General features: G+C 44.8%; 1 protein-coding gene across 2 annotated transcripts in view; it reads right to left on the bottom strand.

Annotated features, from left to right (window-relative positions):
- The window catches only part of LOC147665960 (copine-5), a 1,339,740-nt gene that overhangs the window by 604,400 nt on the left and 716,079 nt on the right, over positions 1–19,261 (bottom strand). For both annotated transcript variants that reach the window (XM_086949376.1, XM_086949377.1), the window contains 2 exons: positions 18,174–18,277; positions 819–858 (listed from right to left, as the gene is read on the bottom strand). In XM_086949376.1, the coding sequence (XP_086805502.1) occupies positions 819–858; positions 18,174–18,277 (144 nt within the window). The remainder of the gene's footprint in view (positions 1–818; positions 859–18,173; positions 18,278–19,261) is intronic.

Below are 19,261 nucleotides of genomic sequence, written 5' to 3'. Positions count from 1 at the left end.
GTTTATCCTCAATGAAATGAGGCTATCTTGACTGAGGCAGTTGGCCTGTCCTGGTTGAAGACTGCCTGCCCTATTATGATTGAATAGGGGGATTTCTCTGCCTCAGTGCTTAAGTTGAGGCTGTGGTCTCTGGTGCTTGGCACTGGCACTTAATTCTTAGCACCAGCACTTGTGACAGTCTGCCACATGGTGGCACTGTCTGCCTAATTTGAGTATGAGCACAACAACAGCTGTTTATTAAATTAATGTACACTGTCACTGACCTCTAAATGTGCATGTATATAAGCAAGTAGTACGGTGTTTTAGCTTTTTTGCCTTTGGTCTTTCACAGTGTTTGCAGAGAGGTGAGCGGGATGTGCACATCAGCGAGTTTGGTGCAGCCACGAGTTACTATTCTATGCTGAAACCAATTAATTAATCTGAGAATGGTTCAATCATTAGTTAATTACAAGCCGTACTCTGTAGACTTGGTTAATCTCTTATGTCCACACTTATTTATTTTCTGAAAATAGAAAAATATGTCCTAGATTACGAAGAGACAATTCAAATTCCCAGCATTCAGAAATATTCCGGGCTCAAAGTAATTGCATTGAGCTTTTCAGAATGGATGGAATCGCCATTGGGAGTGGGGGTGTTGTAGTGATTTAAACACCACACCCATGATGGCATGTGTTCCTAGAGTCTTCAACAATGAATGTTGATGATTGTTCAGAAAATTCTTGAAATGTTTCAAATCCCCATTACGAAACAAACACAAACAAAGATAGGGAATGAACAAGAACATTTTAACATCTGTGGAATGGGATTCTGCTACTCACGTGTTTGGTTAAGTCAGGGCTCTTGGAGTCCACATCGTACCTGTTAACAAAATGACAGTGGGTTAGATCTAGGAATATCCCTTAAATTGAAATTATTTTTGCTGCCTAAGAAAGCAATGTATAGATTTGAGATATAAATGTGCAGTCTTTATGACCATTGTACTAAAAGGGCGAGTCCCAGAGGGACCGGGAAAATTATACAAGGCAAGTGTTTAGTGTCACGGCGGTGCAACCTATATTTTAAGTTGATCTACATAAACATGGTGCATACACTTTAAAAAACAAGTACAAAACCACTAACAATTACATACAATAATAATTTAATCAGCACTGTCTCTGGTGAGGATAATTGTCTTCTTTTACTTGTACATACATATCAAAAGGGTTATGTTGGCACAAACAAAAAGTGAATGCATTAACAAAGGTCCAATAATGTGTTAAACGTACGTACAGTAAATATAACACAATCGTATGAAAAAATATACTAAAGGTTTGTGTTGACAATGCATATGTGCTGACAAGTAATATGTCGACACATTTCGACCACTCAGGTGACTTGATGCCGGGGTCCTCATCAGGACACTACCCTTGAGACTGAGTTTAAATCAAGTATTATTACATGCATGCCTAATTTTCTACCAGCAGGAACACGGGCCTCAGTATTTAAAGTCATGTTTGCCTTGTTCTTGACATTCAAACATTGATGAATGAAGTAGTTCCATAAAGACATTTTTGCCGCTGCTATGTAGTGTTAGTCTGCTAATATACTGACTAAATTGAAGCTGCCAAGGCAAGTAGCAAAGTAACACAAACACATTAGATGTAAAATTAAGGTATTTATGCAAGAAGCCTAGAAGCTCAATACACTTCAGGGGTAGGCTTGCACAGCCTTACCTAAAAAGTCCTGCTTCTTCTCAAGGTATCTACATAAGCAAACTCTGCCATGTCACAGTTTGACTACACGTTAGTCAGCTCGGACTGGTCCAGTGCAAACGTTTATATTAAACAACAAGCCTCAAGGGTAGACTCATACTGAAGAATAAAACTGCACAAGTTCCATTTTCTTCTGAATTTGTCACTATGCGTGCCATTCATGATTTGTTTAATGTAAATAAATGGAGCTGTTTTCTTAAAAATGCAGTAGAATGATTTTAGAAAAAGCACTTCATAACGCATTTCGTATTTTTTTTATTTGAACTTTTTGGGAGGGATATTTTGTTTTGTTACACTCACAGATCAGATCAGAAAATCTTTATTTGGATTAAATAAACATCTATAAAAGTTTCATAACAATTCATTACAATTAAAATCACATAGTATTAAAACGAAATATCAAAATAAGATAGGAGCATACATACATGCTAAAAACGTGTAAAGTCCATTAGCAGTCAGAAAATTGTGCAAAATGATTATCTAGCACCCAAGAGCAAAGTGTCTTTGTGTATCTATAAAAATGTTTAACAAGATCCTTCATTTAAAATATCTTCTATTTACAAAGCCCCCCCTGTGTTAGCTGCTAAGGGTAGGCCCGCAGCAGGAACTTTCATAACCTAAAACAATTATATGCCAACCCGATCCTCTCCGAGCCAGCCAGACAATCATGCAATATCATCAACTAATTCATCATACAGACAAATATGATAACCCAATATATTAGAATTGTGAAAGAATAATTTTAAAACAGCGATTGCTAATCAATTAATTCTTAGAAACATGAACAATCAACAAATATAGTATCCCTATTTTCCCCAAGTCTCCTGCTTTTGACAACAAGGCCAATACATCTATATACTGTTATGCATAATTGATCAGTCAGGAGCAATTGCAGGTATGCCAAAGCCTCTTTATACTTTCTGATATTTAGAGTTCACAGGAGGGGTTCTAACAGCTCAGGGCCATATTATCAAGAAAGGGCGATACATTATCGCCGCTTTTATCGGCAGGAAACTGCCGCTAAAGCGGCGATAATGGGCTTGATAATATGCCCTTGTGAATTCCCATAGAAGCCCAGGTTCCGGTGTTAACCTGGGCTTCAGTGGGAATTCACAAGGGCATATTATCAAGCCCATTATCTCCAGTTCTTTGGTCTCTGTAAAGCCCACAGAAGAAAAACATATGTAATTGTGATTGAGCGGTACTTGAGTTGCATGGGCAAGGTATCAGTCTTCTGCAGCAAATACTTTAGATGAGTAAGACACCAACAGATGTGTGAGCCCAAGTCTAAACCTCGACAAATAGTATTTTTGATGACCTGGAACCTTTCGCAGATATGGCTCAAAGACACACATAATGGGGTGACCCATACTAGTCCAAGGACCTGGGTAATGATTGGTATAGAAATCAATGGTTCTAGACTATTTCTTTTAGGAAGGTATTCTTTAAATCAAAATCTATATACATGGTACACATAGAAATCAAGTTGCATCATAAATGAACCTCAGTTATTTCACAAATTAATTCAGTATAGCCTCAAAATGACACACAAGCACCATAAATAGCTCCTGTAGTGGCTGTTTAACTTCACAGTTATTATAACAGATCACTGTAGGTAATACTTCAAAACAGAGAGAGGGCTGCTCCAGGGGGAGTGTGAAGTGTGGGGAGAAGATGTGGTCCGTCGCCTAGACTGCTGACTTTGGTGCTGGGAACCAGGGTTCGAGCCTCAGAGTCGGGTCCACGTCCTGTGATTCTAGGCACATCACTTAATCTCCCCGTGCCTGAATGTGTAAGTAACCGGTGCTCATCTGAAGCACTCCAATACCTTCGGGTCGGTTTTGTGCTATATAAATATTCAATAAAAAATGTTTTAAAAGAAGGAGAGTGTTCATGAGAATAGAACAGATAAATAGGAAGGGGAATCAAAGAATACATTTGAACAGTCAATTTCATATAGTAATGTCCATAGTAAACTGGTTGTGGTTTACAATAGCACCAGTCTTACAATATAATAATCTGTGAAAAGGCTGGGCTGGGGTGAAGTGGGTCTGTACCCTTCTTCACCCCAGCCCTGCCTGTTCACAGATTAATATACTCTGTGCGCCATCAGGAAACCGCAAATAACCTGTAAAATCTATGAGAGACAGGCCCCATTGTAAGACTGGTGCTATTGTAAACCACAACCAGTTTACTAAGGATATTACTATATGAAATTTACTGTTCAAATTTATTCTTTGATTTCCCTCCCTATATAACTGTTCTATTCTCACGAGCACTCTCCTTCTTCTGTGATCTAATATAATAACTGCGAAATTAAACAGTCACAACTGGGGCTATTTATGGTGCTTGTGTGTCATTTTGAGGATATACTGAATTAATTTGAGAAATAACTGGGGTAAATTTATGATGCAACTTGATTTCTATGTGTACCATGCATATAGATTTTGATTTAAAGAATACCTTCCTAAAAGAAATAGTCTAGGACCATTGTTTTCTATATCAATGACACACACACACACACACACACACATAAAGCAGACAGTAAAAGCAATGCAGATAAATGCAACACCAAATGTTTAGCAAGGCTGGGATTAGCATTTAGATGAAAGTATAGATGATATTTCTTGAAATGTGGAACGTAGATGGAGGGGGGGTTGCTGTGACATAAAATTATGTGCACAAATAAGTTAACAACGACTCATAGCTTGAAGTGTACGTCTACGTCTATTTACTCACAGGTAATGTTACACCAGTACTGTGTATTATTGAATGGGAGTAATTCTGCTTCCAATGAGTGGGAGTGACTGGGTGAGTCTGTGGATATTTACAAGCACCTTCCCGCCATTTTCGCACTCCGAAGCTGTCTCAAATGTAGCCACATCAAAGGCAGGAGTTAGTCAGTCCTTTTCCAGGGTGGGAATTGTCTTGCTCCAAAACTGGTGGGTGTAAAGGGGAAGTGAGATTGAATTCAAATGTAGAAGAAAACAAATGTGAGCACATTTCCAAATACTTTGTGAATCTGGATCAAAGAGTTTCAACTTGTCTACATGTCCAGCTTTACCCACTTTATTGTAATGATAATGGGACACATGCCCTTCATGCCCCATGAAACTTCCATATTATTAAGGTGCTCCAAATACCAGGTACTGCTGTTACATTCCTGATAATTCAAGTCTTCGGATATGCAGTAACCTTATAATGTTCATACAGAGGAAATATGCGAGCATGTCTCCCAGTGCTTCTGAACATATCATTTTAGGGAAGGCACTTCATTGTGCAAAAGTGCTGGTACTGGGTCTCCATGCATGGAGGTAGAAATCTGAGAGGTGGGTGGGGAGTCAAGGACATGGTGCCTTTGCTCAGTGTTTATGGTGTGGGATGACACTTCAGCTTCCCTGTGCTGTTGACTCTGCCGGGGTATCCCAGCCCCCTAACCTCTTAGGAAAGTCTCAGTTTTCAGCACCTTCGCTCTAACTGATCTAAGCCTGAAACTGTACTTGTTCTAAAGGCTTCATTCATTCATTCCATCTATTGTAATGCATATTTGCATTAATGGTGTACAGTTGCCATCTTGGACGGAAAAATGTTTTCTGGTGAACATAATATAAACCACAGCAGCCCTGCTGCATGACGGGGCTCCACCCTTCCCATCTCTGGGGTGACACTGCTGTCAGCCACCTCGGCTAGTGGGTGTGATCCAGGCTAGCAGCTGCAGCAGGCCTGAGTCCAGTGTTGAATGCTGCTGGTCAATTCAACCTGAAAGCAAGGAGACAGGTCTGTTTAGGCAGTGGGGGGGGGGCTCATAGGACCGGTGCCATTGGGGTGGAAGGGGGTCACAGAGTCCCCTTCTTCAGACTACGTGGGACTCCCTTACCTATATTGGTGCAGCTCCCAGCCTTGCAAAGAAGGTTTGGCTAGAAGTATATTTTGCATTTTATTTATGGGGTTGAGGGTCACTCTCTGAGGGAAGGGGGCGGTAAGCAGATACCTGCCAAGGGGAGCTGAAACTAAGGGTGATGCAGTTCAGACCTATATTCCAAATTAATAACACCTTTCAATCAGTTTTCTTTTCACCAGCATCAGCTGATTGTTAAATGTAGGGAAAGATCAGTGGTAATTCAGGAGAATGCAGTGTGTGCCTTTTAATAAACCACTTCACATGTTTTTGTGATGTGTATCCAAGTTTCCATAATGTGACTGATCTGGCATTCTTGTCAAAGACTTGTCTGTATTTTTTTTAATCTGCTCACTTGTATATTAATGTATCATATGCAGTGAGAATTATTCTCCTACCTATGGACAATGAGTTATTGATAAAAGAATAAAGGACCAGAAAGGTACCAACGTAAAAAATAGCTCATTTTTAATGCTTGCAAATAGTTAAAGTGAGATTTATTGAGGCCTTGTAATTGAACAATTCAGTGCCAGGCAAGTTTCTAATTTGCCTGAGAAAACAATAAATACATATTTCTCTTACCCTTGTGTGCAAGCTTGGCTAAACCACTATGGTTTATTAATGATTTCTTTTAAATAACTATCTTTTAAAATAAATAGAAAAATGTGCACAAGATAGCCAGATATTTAAGCATACTGTATTATGATGATTAACATATTGGCAAAAAATGTCTGACTAGCATTCCCTTTGACTCCTTCCCTCCCACAACACGCTGCCCAGTTAAAGTGTTTCGCTCATTTGCTGCACTGCCTGCCTCCTTGGCAAACACCAGGAATCCCTTATTATGTTAATAATACCAGAATCCCTCTAATTTTAGTGAACAGATGCCCCCGGACAGCTCCCCAGTCAGAAAATTATTCCAGCACCGCTGGTACTTGGAGGAGCGTGGGGTGAGCGGATTATGTTAGAGTTGTGCACAGGCAATATCAAAATGCAGTCCATTGCCCTTTGTTTTGTTATTACTGTGCCACGGGATGCGGTGCAACACATTTTCATGGCAGGGGCTTCCATCCGCAGCTTACCCGCCTAAAACCACGGGCAGCCGCCCAGACTGACTCCACACAGACAGAGGGAGTGTCCGCGGGAGGCAAGCCTAACTCAGTGCCTACTTGTGGCTATGTCGCAGCCTGGGATCCCTCATGCCCAGACTAGGGGTGCCCAAAGCAGGGGCAAGCTGAGCCAGCTCTGAGGCTCCTGACTGCAAGGAGCCCCGAGCTATCCCGAGCTATCCCTGCTCCTGTGCCTGCTGCTGTGCTCCTGCTCTCTGCCTGTTTAGTACCTTTCGATTTTGTCCTGGAGGGCGTGTGATACAGGGGGGTTAGAACAGTGTCCTGTGGATGGGTGGAAATGCGAAATGGCATGCGACAGGGCGGGGTTGAGACGCCGTGCAGTGCACTGCTGAGGTTTGCTGTATCTGTGCTGAAACAGCAGGGGTGCCCGGTCAGGGCTGGAGTGCTTCGGTGAAGCCATTTGTGGGGCAAACCAGTGTTGTTGTTGTCAAGTAGTGAGAGGCCTCCCGTGTTGGGTTAACACTGGCATCACAGTGAGCGCCGGGGTTCAGGAATGAGGTCTATTTCTGCTAGGAGCGGCCTCGCAGAGGGCAGCAGGAGTATGATAGGACAAGACGAAGGTGCGCGGGTACTGGCGTGTGTACGGAAGTATGTGTTAGTGTTAGTGCGTTACTGGAATAGCAGGGGTGCCAACGGCGCTTTACGTGCCTTGAGAAGACACTGCCCCGCGCTCATTAGAACTACTGTTACCTCCCGCTTTGTAAATGAAGTGACCTGTGGCCGTGGGCCCTCTGGTCCAGCGCTCCACTTCTTCGCACTGGGTCACGCTGTCACGTACTGGAACGAGGCTCATTGGAACCAGAGAATGACCACACCCGGAATGTGAAGTAGTGTGGCTCACTGGTTAGAGGCGGCAGACCCGAGAGCAGAGGACGGCCCGGGACCAGGGTTCGATTCCCGACGCGGCAGGTTTCTGGACCAGGGTCAGCGGACTCGATAATTCTCTCGCCTCGGTGCCCACTCTGATCAGCGATCACACTCGGCAACTCTGGGCACTAGCTTGCCTCATCTTCACTAACGGCCCCACCAGACCGCCGGGGATGCCTGGTCTCACCCTGGAGATACCCATTAAGGGACCATCTCTCAGGGAAGCCAGGAAGGGTTTCGCAGCGGTCGAAGCGCGGAGGTACCCCTTCGGGAGTGATTCCAGCGCTATATAAGCACATAATTAATTAATTAATTAATGTGGAATGGCTGGGGTGGGGTCAGAAACAGGCAGAAACCATTGGTCTTTGAGAAAGGCACATGACTGGACAGCTGGCCTACAGAACAATACATAAAGTACTCAGACACTGACGAATTATTGAAAAAATATATTTTTGGGGATACATTCGCTAGCCATCATGATGGAAAGCCTATTGTGCGCAGACCACTGAGAGTTGCATGCTGGTCACATAGAAGGGAGTATGGCATTAACGTTAAGCATGGGCGAATTTTGCGGATCTCGCGTTCGCGAATTTTGCGGATTTGCGGATTCGCAATCCGCAAAATCCGCGAATTCCCGCGAATTTGCGGATTTTTTTTTTTTTTGTGTTCGCCCGTGTTTCTGCCTGTTCGCGAGGGTTTTTACAATTTCGCAATTTGCGAACTTACCTGTCGGGTCGCAAGTTTTGCGAACTTGTTGTTTCTACGTGTCCAGCCTGTTTGGGACACTCTTCTTCATCACTGCCACTCTCTGTCACCACTGCCACTCTCTGACTACTCATGCCACCCTCTGGCCCACCCATGCCACCCTCTGTTTCATCACCACACCCTCTGGTTGTCCAGTGTACATTATTTTCGGCAAAGCAAAGCACACCTTCCCTGCCTCAAGTGACCTGAATTAATTTGGGGCTGATTAATGTGTCACAGAATATTTTTTTAGCTGGCACCTGCTTCCTTAGTGCGCCCTGATTAGTGATCTTTTGCACTTGCTAAGTGCTTTCATTGTTGCAAAATTAGTTACAACACCTGCCCTGCCCCAACTGACAATAATGAATTAGGGGCTGATTAATGGATTTTAACTTCCAGCCTGGCTCCTGCTTGTCTCCCTTAGCTGTAATTCAGGACCTTTGTGGCATATGTGTAACTATTCTGAGGTTCAGAGCAGGGTCACATAATAGTTTCAACTGGCAACTGAACTCTGGAGGGGCCCCTCAGGAAGCACTACAGGAAATGGCTACTAATGATGAGCCTGAACTTTTGAACCTGGTAAGTAGTTACTTTCAGTTTTGCTAAGATCGTATTTCTGCAATTTTGCACTTATTCGCGGGGCGCGAACTCACGCGAACAGTGCGAGCAGTGCGAGCAAAATCCGCTGCTCGCGGATTTGCGGATTTTGCGGGAAATTCGCAAATCTCGCGGATTGCGGATTTCCCGAAAATCCGCAAAATCCGCGAGCGGAACGGATTTTCCGCCCATGCCTAATTAATGTTAAGACAAAAGGAGGCCTGTCGACTTCTGCCAACATGCCACCGATCATGACGTGGTTTGGCATGGATATAGTATTCTTTTCCTAAAGTATTTATGCATATCCATATTTTTCATTTCGCATATTTTGCATTATTCAGGATCAAAAACACGTGGTATAAACATTCGATTACACGAGTCATAACTTTCTTTCCTGAGCTGCAGCATTCCATGAAGTTCAGATCACACCCGCCGTTTATAGGCTAGGTGCAGGGCACAGAGGCATGCAACTGGGTAAGAAAAAAGCAAAGGCCTGCCACAGGAGAGTGCAGGGAGAACAAGCTTTAGATTGCAGATATGCATGACTGTGGGAGGCTGGAGAAAGGACATATCAGTTCTGGGGAGTCTCCCAAAAGCTTAGTTCTGTCAATCTGATGTTGATATTCAGTAATTTTATATAGCGCGCAAATGCCCAAGCACATATAGGTGCTGGCATCTGCTCGATTAAGCACTTAGACGGAGCACAGATTAAGTACTGAGACAAGGAGCATATAACAGATCACAAGCTGGGAATGCAAACCAGACCTAGCAACTGAGTCGGGCCGGCCGCACAGGGGTGCTGGTGGAAAGCAATGCTGCTGCTTTTGGTACAGGGGGCCTATATTGCAAACCGGCCATGTTAGAACCGGCTGTCTCTAGTTGGCAGAGGTATACACTTCTGACAAATAGGGACACACCTTTTCTAGTCAGGGCAAGGGGGTCACACCCTTTGATAACCCCTGCTCACCCCCTTGGTAGCTTGGCAGAGCAGACAGGCTTATCTCAGAGGCTGTGTGTTAAGCATTTATGACCACATACAGTAATAAAGTGAATACACTACAAATGGACACGACACAGTAGTATTATAAAAATAAGTATTTTTATATAAGGCTTAGCACAAGACCAAATAACGACAAAAATATACCACAATCTTAATAAATACTCTTGGAAGGGAAAAATAGTTCAAGTGTAAGTTCTTCTTAGCACAAAGTCTTTAGTATCAAAAAGCAACTCTTCTTCTTTAAAACAAAGTTCTTGGCAACAATGTAACCCACACGGGAGTCACACGACGTCGAGGCAAAGTTAATCCAAAGGGTTCGGCGTCGACCGCGAGGAGCGCTACGTCGAGCCCGGAGTCGAGCAGACCCCCACAACACAGTACCTTGGAAAAGCGAAGCACACGATGATCAGCGGCGTCGAGATGTCCGGCGTCGCGTCTTCGGCGTCGATCCGGCCTCGGAGTCCGGGCGATCTGCAGCGGTGTCGATCGATGTCGGGCAGGAGCAGCGCTCACGAGGTGAAGCAGGATACGGTGTCGTCGTCGATGTCGATGAAGTTGCAAGAGTGAGCAGCGCTCACGGCGTCGAGAGAGCTCGAAGTCGATGCAATCAGCAGCGGTGCAGACACGAGGTCACTTGGAGCTGGAGCTGAACTCGCTACTCACTGGCGTTGCTGCTTGCGTCGATCGGGCCTGGCGGCCGGCGTCGAGGAAGCGGGACACTGGAGCCGTTTCTCACGATGTTGAGCTGGATTCGGCGACGTCCGTCGGCGTCGAGATTGTTGGTTTCTTTCAGAGGTGCTGGATTCACAGGTTCCAGCAAACAGCACTTTAAGCAAATGATGAAGTCCTTTAGCCCCGTGACTTCAACAGGAGACTGGCACTCTTCCAGTCCTTGGAGATTTTCTTAGCAAAGCTTGAGAGTACACACACAGTTCCTCTCTCCTGGTTCCTTGGCAAAAATAAAGAAGCACATGCGGGATTCCCCCCAGCAAACAGCACACTGGCAGAAGGGGTAGGCAAGTCCTTGGATCAGCAGGCTTCTTGTCCTTGGTTTCATGGTTCCTTGTCAGAAGTGATCTAAATTCTTGGTTCAGGGGTCCTTCTCTTATACCCCTTTTTGGCTTTGATCCCTTTGTCCATGCAGGGGAATTTCCCAACATCCTGGGTCTGTTGTGGGTGTAGCCAGGCAGAGGCACCTGGCCTATTCACTGTGCAGGGCAGAGTCCTCAGCCGCCCAGTAGGAGGTGGAGCCAGCATTGTCACTGGCAGGAGCAGAGCTATCAGCCTCCCCGCAGGAGGTGGGGCCAGGATCGTCCCTGGCAGGCACAGAGCCATCAGTCGCCTGGCAGGAGGTGGAGCCAGCATTGTATCAGGCAGGGCAGGCTATCAGAAGCTACTCTCCCCCTACTCTCAATGCAAATGTCCCACTCATCCCACACTGACTCAGCAGATCTCTAGAGCCACCCAGCTCCTGTCACACACACACCAAACCAGCAGAAACCAGAAATAGTTAGACAAGAAAATAGCCACTTTCTAAAAGTGCTATTTTCAAACCCAGAGTCCAAAAACCATCGACACAAATGGATGCGTGATTAAACCCCGAGTTCAGGGATACCAAACTCGACATTGCACCATGCTCCCCGAGCCAGCTAGGATTATAGCATTAATAATCCTGGCAGCCCATTCTAACTAATGGAGAGCAGGTTACCTTACAATAGTGAAAAACGAATATGGCTGTAATTCACTATTAGGACATGCCAACTTGGTCAGGCTTGCCCTACCTTATCCTTACAATGCACCCTGCCCGTGGGCCTACCATAGGGGTGACTAACATGAAATTAAGGGAAGGTTTAGGGGCTGGCAAGTAGGTGTACTTGCGCAGTCAGCGTGACAGTACTAGACTGCACGGGGGTCTGGCAATGGCAGACCCTCAGACATACTTTTATTAGGCCGCTCTTGTGGTTGGCACAACAGGTGCTGCAAGCCCACGAGCAGCATTTGTATTTACAAGCCCTGGCACTCCTGGTGCACTAGACTAGGGACTGACAGTAAACCAAATAAGCCAAACATGGAATTCAATCAATACATCAATTTAACATAGGGAGCACTTGCACTGTGGCACTGATCAGCAGTGGCACAGTGCCCAAAGCATTACACCAGCAAAAACATCGTAAAACAGTGGAGGCAAACAGAAAAAATGGAGGAGAGACTCAAGCCAATGATGTCAGGTCTAACAGGCCCCCTGTACCAAAAACAGCCCCCACCCTTCCTGCCCACCAGAGAAACGCCTGGTGCCTGCTGTGGCCAGTGCAGCCCTCATCACAAGGGATGAGAAACCAGCAAGGTTTTGAGGTTTGTCCAAAAACAGGACGGGTTAGACGGACATCTGAAGTGTCCCGGTAGAGTGTTCCAAAGCTGGCATGTGGGGTAGACAAAACTTCCACCACTCTATGTCCCTCTCCTAATTTTAGTTAAATTAACTGTTATGGAGACTGTAGAGCACATGGATCTGCGAGGAGTGTACTTGGGGCAGTAATACTGGAATGCCCCGGGGCGCAATAGGCATTTGAGCCCACTTTGCATGCCCCGGGGGCACTTTGGCATTACAGAAGGTTCCGCAGATGCTTGTGAGGCCCCTTCTGTAACACCGATATGGCTGGCGCACATAAAGCACAGGCGCTATCATCAGAGGGTGTCCCTCAATTGCATAGGGGCATGGCCCCATGCTAATGAGGGAATCTATTTGCCTCTGCACCCCCGCTGTATTACAGACGCAGGCGCAGAGGCAAAGAAGCTGTCAGGAGGTGCAATGAAAATGCGCCACCTAAGAGGTGAGGCATCGTCAGTGCAACCCCTGATAGCAGCCCTCTGAGGGGGAAAGGGGATCTCATGCACCCCCCAGACATCCCCTTGCAGATATGTGCAGTCTTCACTGCACCCACCTGCAAGGGGATCTCTAATCCCCCTTCAAAGTGCAGATGGGCTGCTGCCTGCATTGTGAAACACAGAGTGATTGCTTCAATTGCTGCACCCAGGGCAGGGTGTGTTAGCGGCTGCCTGGGGGCCAGAGCATTAACTACAATGCAGAACATTTTCCTGGTTAGCGATAGGGGCACCTTTTGAAAGGTACGCCCAGCATTAATCAGGAAAATGTGCACATACCGTAATATGGCCCCAGGTGAATTCCCTCGTCAGGTAATCAGGGCCTCTACCGTGCCCAGGCTTGTGTGCCAAGCAGAGAGCCTTAAAAGCTACTCTTTTATAAACTAGGAGCCAATGAAGCTTTCCTAGAGTGCGCAACAGAAAAACACAAGATGAGATAAGTTTGTTCATCGTTCTCATTAAAAGAATGGCTGGGGTAAAAAATCAGCCCCAAATTCCTGTCTGTGTATACCGGAGAAGAAGGAGGGCCCTGGGTCTGAGGTCACCAAGATTGGTCTCAAAAGGTAATGTCCTTGCCAAAAAGAAGAACCTCGGTTTTATCCGAGTTCAGATTGAGGCTACTCATCCAATCAACAACTGTGCCCTCAACTAATCAACAACTATGCCCATACAGTTGTTGAAAAGGTGCACAGTCTCGATTACATCGCTATAAATTCACGCAATTTGTGTATCATCTACTTATGCAACTTTTGAGAAGCCAAATGTGTGGACTAACCTAGTCGGGGGGGGGGGGCTAGGGCTCAAACACAAACCCTGCGCACACCGCGAGGCAATGAACAAGGCTTAGTTACAAAGTCCCCAAAGTGACTGATTGTTCCCTGTCGGAGAGGAAAGATTGTAGAAGATCAATAGCTGAACCACCAATTTCAATCTCTGCAAAGCAATCCAGCAGGACAGATTGGCTCATGATGTCGAAGGCTTTGGATAAGTTCAACTAGGATCATCACAGCCTTCCCCGCGTTGTCCAGAATACTTCTTAGATCCTCAGTAGTCATTACCAGAGCTGACTCAGTGCTGTGGTTTGGTCTAAAGCCAAGGTGTGCAGAATCCAGAATTCCATTCACCTCCGAAAACTCTGAGTGTGATGTTCATATGGATTGGTGTCGTTACAACGCAGGCTATTACAACGCCTGCTGTTACAACGCGGTTTTTACATCGCATACCACTACATCGCATAGTGCTTTTAAGCGCTGGATAGTGATTTATTTAATTTACTATTCCAACTCCAGTCCCCGTGGATAGTAGGGAAGGTGTTGGATAGTAAATTAAATATATTCCCTATCCTAGAGCGCCCCCCAGCGCAATGCGTTGTAATGGTTTGCGTTGTAATGGTTGCGTTGTAATGGTAGTGCGTTGTAATAAATGCGTTGTAAGTGATGTTTCCCGTTCATATGCTTCTCGAGAATTTTCTCCAATAAGAGGGGGGATAAATATAGGACAATAGTTCTTCACCTCATTTGGGTCCAGCAAAGTTTTCTTAAGCAATGGGAGGATGGAGGCCTTTCTTCAAAAAGGAGGGAAGTCGCCTGCGTTGATGATGGTATTTTATAATGTAGTAGGTGGAGGAACCACCGTCCCTATTATATTGTGTAAGATTTTTGGTGGACAGGGGTCAGGTAAGGATCTTGGCTTCGTTTGTCCTATAAGTTCTATTACTTCTTCCGAGGTGAGCGGAGAATACTGACAGAATTAATTTTTATTAGGAGCTACCCAGTTTGAAACCAAGGCCGGGGTTCCTGCCACACAACTGGAGTTCAATTTTCCATGCATTTCTTGCACTTTGTTTTTACAAACATTCCACTAGCTTGTCACAAATGGGTTGGTTGGGGGCCAGTGTGCAACTGGGGGTTAGGTTGGAGAGCACCTGAAATGCTTCATAAAGTTCTCTTGTGGAGTTCTTAGCTGATGATTTGTTTTCTGAGAAGTAGTTTTTTTAATAATGATCACCTTTTTGTAGTCTTAGATCTATAGATTATATCTGATCTTTTCTTCACTGTGATAGTTCCTTTTCCACAGCTGCACCTGTCTTTGGCATTTCTGGTTTAATTCCCTAAGTTCAAAGAAGAACCAGTGTGCTGTGGGCCTACTTCTATGGCTTTTAATAGTTTTGGGGCGAGACAGCTTGGTGACTGCCACCCTTATCCATTCAGAATAGTTGCTAGGTTGATGGGTGCAAGAAACAGCTTCATCAGTGGAGACTCTGTCGCACAGGCAGGCCATGGGGCTGTGGTGTACATCTGCTTGGTGGCATAAGCATACAGGAAGAACTGGTCTTCTTGAGGGACATTGCCCGTCTGACGGGGTATGCTATTTTTCGGGATAAAGTCTCCCTACTGTATGTGGGCAAATAGCAGCCCACTTTGCTGACCTAGCTATGCTTACTTTATAGGTTTCGAATCCAGACAGAATTAGGTGTCTGTTGGCAGACCTATTGTTTCAAACATAGAACATATACTCAGAGTGGGCTCTTGGTCATCCCCTTGTTCTTGTCTGGGTGGCTGTGTGGTCCATCTCAGTGTCAATGGCTTTCTTTCTTGTTCTTGTCTTTGTATCATCCAGGAGTATTTTTGCCTTCTAGTTTCCCAACTGGATGAGTTGTATGTTAAACTTGAGAAGACTCTTTCTTTTTTTTATTATTGAGCATTCTAAGGAAGTGCACGCATCACGTTGCTGTTAATCCCCCACTAGTTTTTTTTCTCCACTTTCCCCACTCCATATCCTACTCATTCTGCTGGCTGTGTTACTTGTTCATTAATGTATTTATTTTGCAAGGGCCTTTCCACTGCACAGTGCGGCTCGGCTGTTCGATTCTTTTTAGCATGCACTTCTTTTTAACTTACTATTCTAACATTATCACCCATCATGTGTCACGATGCAAACACACACAAACGTGCACATCGGTGGCCAACTTGAATGAGTTTTCTTTAAAAAGCACCCATTCCAAGATTGCCAAGCATGTGTGGCCTTGTGCCCTAATTAATGAGTTTGTGTGCCAGTGCCAACAAGCATTAGCAAAGTCAACAGCTTAACCTTGCCCCATTGACTTTGCCAGTCCTTATTAGGTTTGAGATGTAATGGTGCTTGCAACATTGATAGCATATATATTACATTCTACATATACTCTAAGTGACTGCTGGTCAGTCCCCTTCATATTGTCTTTTTTTGGCTAAGGAATCTTCAACCACTGGCTTCAAGCACTGTCAATCACATCTTGGATTAACCCACAGGAATATTTTAGTGTCATGCTCTTTCTACCTCCACTGCAATGCACGAAGGACTATTGTACTTCTGGAAAGAACACACTATCAGCACACATGCAATTATTTATCTAAGGATGAAACCCAATAGCATTGCAATGCTAAGGTAACAAGCATCAGTTAAAATAAATAAGTATAAATACCTGCTTTCGTGTGTTTGTTTGATGTTGCATCTCTATGTGTATGTACTTTGAACAAAATATTTTGCTGTCACTGGTAGCTCAGGCTCCTACCTTTCAGAAGATCTACCTGTGTGGATACCCCTCAGCCAGCCATACTGTATTTAAAGGACTGACTAGAGAAATGTTAAGTCCCAAGCATCAGAGATGCTGCTGGGGAACTGTGATATTTTTATCATGTGCTACCCCCAGAACCAGTGTCTCTGCCTGGAAAGCATCTTGCACCAGTGTTTGCTTGTCTCTCTGTTATCTTGGAGAGCCCCTGACCCTAGGGTCCGGCAGTGGCTTTAATACCTTGTGTCGTTCTGCTGGCATAATGTGAGTTTCTATTATTATTCAGCCAGGAGAGGGTACTCAGGCCCCAACTGGGAGTTCGCTGACCCTGATGGGCTGTGCAGTGGTTAAGCACCTGCCTGGCCCTGGTGCCCCTTCAATCGGGTTTCTTGTAAAGCGCAGTTCCTCACCCGTTAGGGTTTCAAGGTGCTGGGTAGGGGGATTAACAGGGGGGAGGGAATCTGAGGTTCATTTGAAGAGCCAGATTATAAGGTCCTTCCTGAATTGAGACAGCAATGGTGATTGTCTGAGATGCAGAGGCAGGGAGTTCCAGGTCTTCGCAGCGATGTAGGAGAAGGATCTTACTCCAGTTGCGGTCTTGTCGATCCGTGTAATCTTTGATTATTGTGCTTCCTATACTGGTATTAGGCGGTGTCCCAACACACCCTGCACACCACCTCAAGTGATCTTTACTTCCACTCTTCGATCAGACTATGCAGTCAGGTCTGGAAGGCTTCAGAAACCAAGCGTCCCATTATAGGCCCCTTACCTGGCATCCTGAGTAGTGGGAATCCAGATGCAGCCTTAGCTTTATGGTAGGCGGCCCCTACAAATTCAAGGATCTGAGATAAGGTGTAACTAAGGTTATTAATCATAACATAGTCAACAACACCAAAGTATGACTCGTGCAGTGCAAGCAATGGCACCCAACTATCATTTAATCCCATGATGGATCTAATCAGAAACAGTATTTCCGATTATCTCATATTCACACCACTGAGAAAGCGCTTCTCACCAGACAGACACTCGCTAAGGGACCGCTCAGGTAGAGCACTGAAATCAAACTTTGAAAATATAAGGAACTGGTCTAGCACTTGAACCAAACTCGAAACATATGAGTCTTCAAAGGTCACCAGACTTCAAGTATATAAATGAGCTGCATTCTAAAAGTATTGAGTTCGTTTTTGAGTCACATAATTTAATCGCAGGATAACGTTTGCCCGCTGTCCAACCGATACCCACGTCAATGCTTTCTGTGATACTTGCTAAGATCCTGAACATACCTAGGTTTCCTACCTCGCTCTTATGAGCTACAGCTACTCATCTTCCATCTTGAAAGTACAGTCATGTGTTTTTTCTCCTACATAATAACGGTTTAGTTGAAAATTGTGCTCACTTGTCAACTCCCGTACCTCCAGGACTTTCAACTTGTGAACACAACAGAGTGGACACAGGACACACTAATTGTTGAATAAAGCACCTGTGTGCTTTTCTAATCTTCCTTCTAGGTGTACTCAATACGTTACTCCTGTAAAGCAATCATTGCCCATAAGATACAGAATTTACAGATCGTTCATAAGGGCCACCAGGGAGACATTCCAAATAGTTGGCTCATGGGAAGGAGTGCATGAAAGGTGGTTGCCCATGTGCTGGCTGTGGCTGAACTTTACTTAAGTGTTTGAGCTGCAGATTCCCCAGTGATGGCAAAGGAGATAATGTGAGGTGTGCAATAATTAGAAGTTACCCAACTTACATATCAAGCCGCAGGTTCTGCTTCTCCTCGAAGAAATAGTCCAGGATGAACTTGCGCACAAACTCGGGGTTCAAAGTGTTGTCGATTACTTCGGTTCTCCCAAACTAGAAGGGAAGAGGCAAACGCAAGAGATTAAATGAAAAGGTTGGACAATGAACCAGTGTTGAGGAGTAACACATTTATTGGGTGAGTACAAGACGAAATACATGTTTAAGATAATTCACCTCAAAGTAGTGTGAGCGCTCTGTGAAAGCAAAGTCTAAGCCTACTCTGTGTGCCTCAAGAGCCCTGCTTGAGCACCACATCACTGTCATGTGAGTGCAGCATCATGCATGGTTATGCCACCAATTGTGAAAATGCTAAGAGCCTGCCTACGAGTTTGGTGGCGTTGTAGTAAGTCGCTACGCCAGCGCCCCTCTGCGACACAGCCAAACCCGTAGTCAGCCCGCCTGCCGCAATCTGACTGGAAATCACCAGAGATGCTGCACTTTTGTTATGTTATCCCGAGTCTTGCAACACTAGAATTTGATTTACTTATATTTGCACTTTTCTCTGAAGACAACTGAAAGTCTTCATGAAATAGAGAGCAAGGAAGTTGTGAAGATGCAAGAGGTAAAACAGTGAAGCTGTAAATAGGTGTATCTTTGACAATATTAATTACAAAGACGTTGGCGTCTTAAACTCTGCAGCAATACCACTCTTCACTGCCTTTTAAGCAACTTCAGAGACTCATTATAGTTCTTTCACAGTCTCATTTCAGAACTGAAGCATTTTCAATATTATATAAAACGAAGCCATAGTTGTTGCTTATTTATTTTAACAATCATTGACTAAGCCAATAGTCATGGCTTGTTGTAGGCAGCCGCGGCCGGTAGTGGGAGGACCTGCCGGGCGGTGACGTGGGGAGGGGGAGGGGCAGGGTGGGGGGTAGTAATGTATGGATTACGGGATTTAACAGGTAAGTAAACATATAAATTAAGAAAACAAATTTAATGCGCGCACTGCATCGCATTTGGTGATGCATTGCACGCAACCAAATTCGTTTTATGTATTTATATGTTTACTTACCTGTTAAACTCCGTAATCCA

The sequence above is a fragment of the Lissotriton vulgaris genome, unplaced genomic scaffold, assembly GCF_964263255.1.
Source record: "Lissotriton vulgaris unplaced genomic scaffold, aLisVul1.2 SCAFFOLD_285, whole genome shotgun sequence".
Lineage (NCBI taxonomy): Eukaryota > Metazoa > Chordata > Amphibia > Caudata > Salamandridae > Lissotriton > Lissotriton vulgaris.
This window is presented reverse-complemented; position numbering and strand designations above follow the sequence as displayed.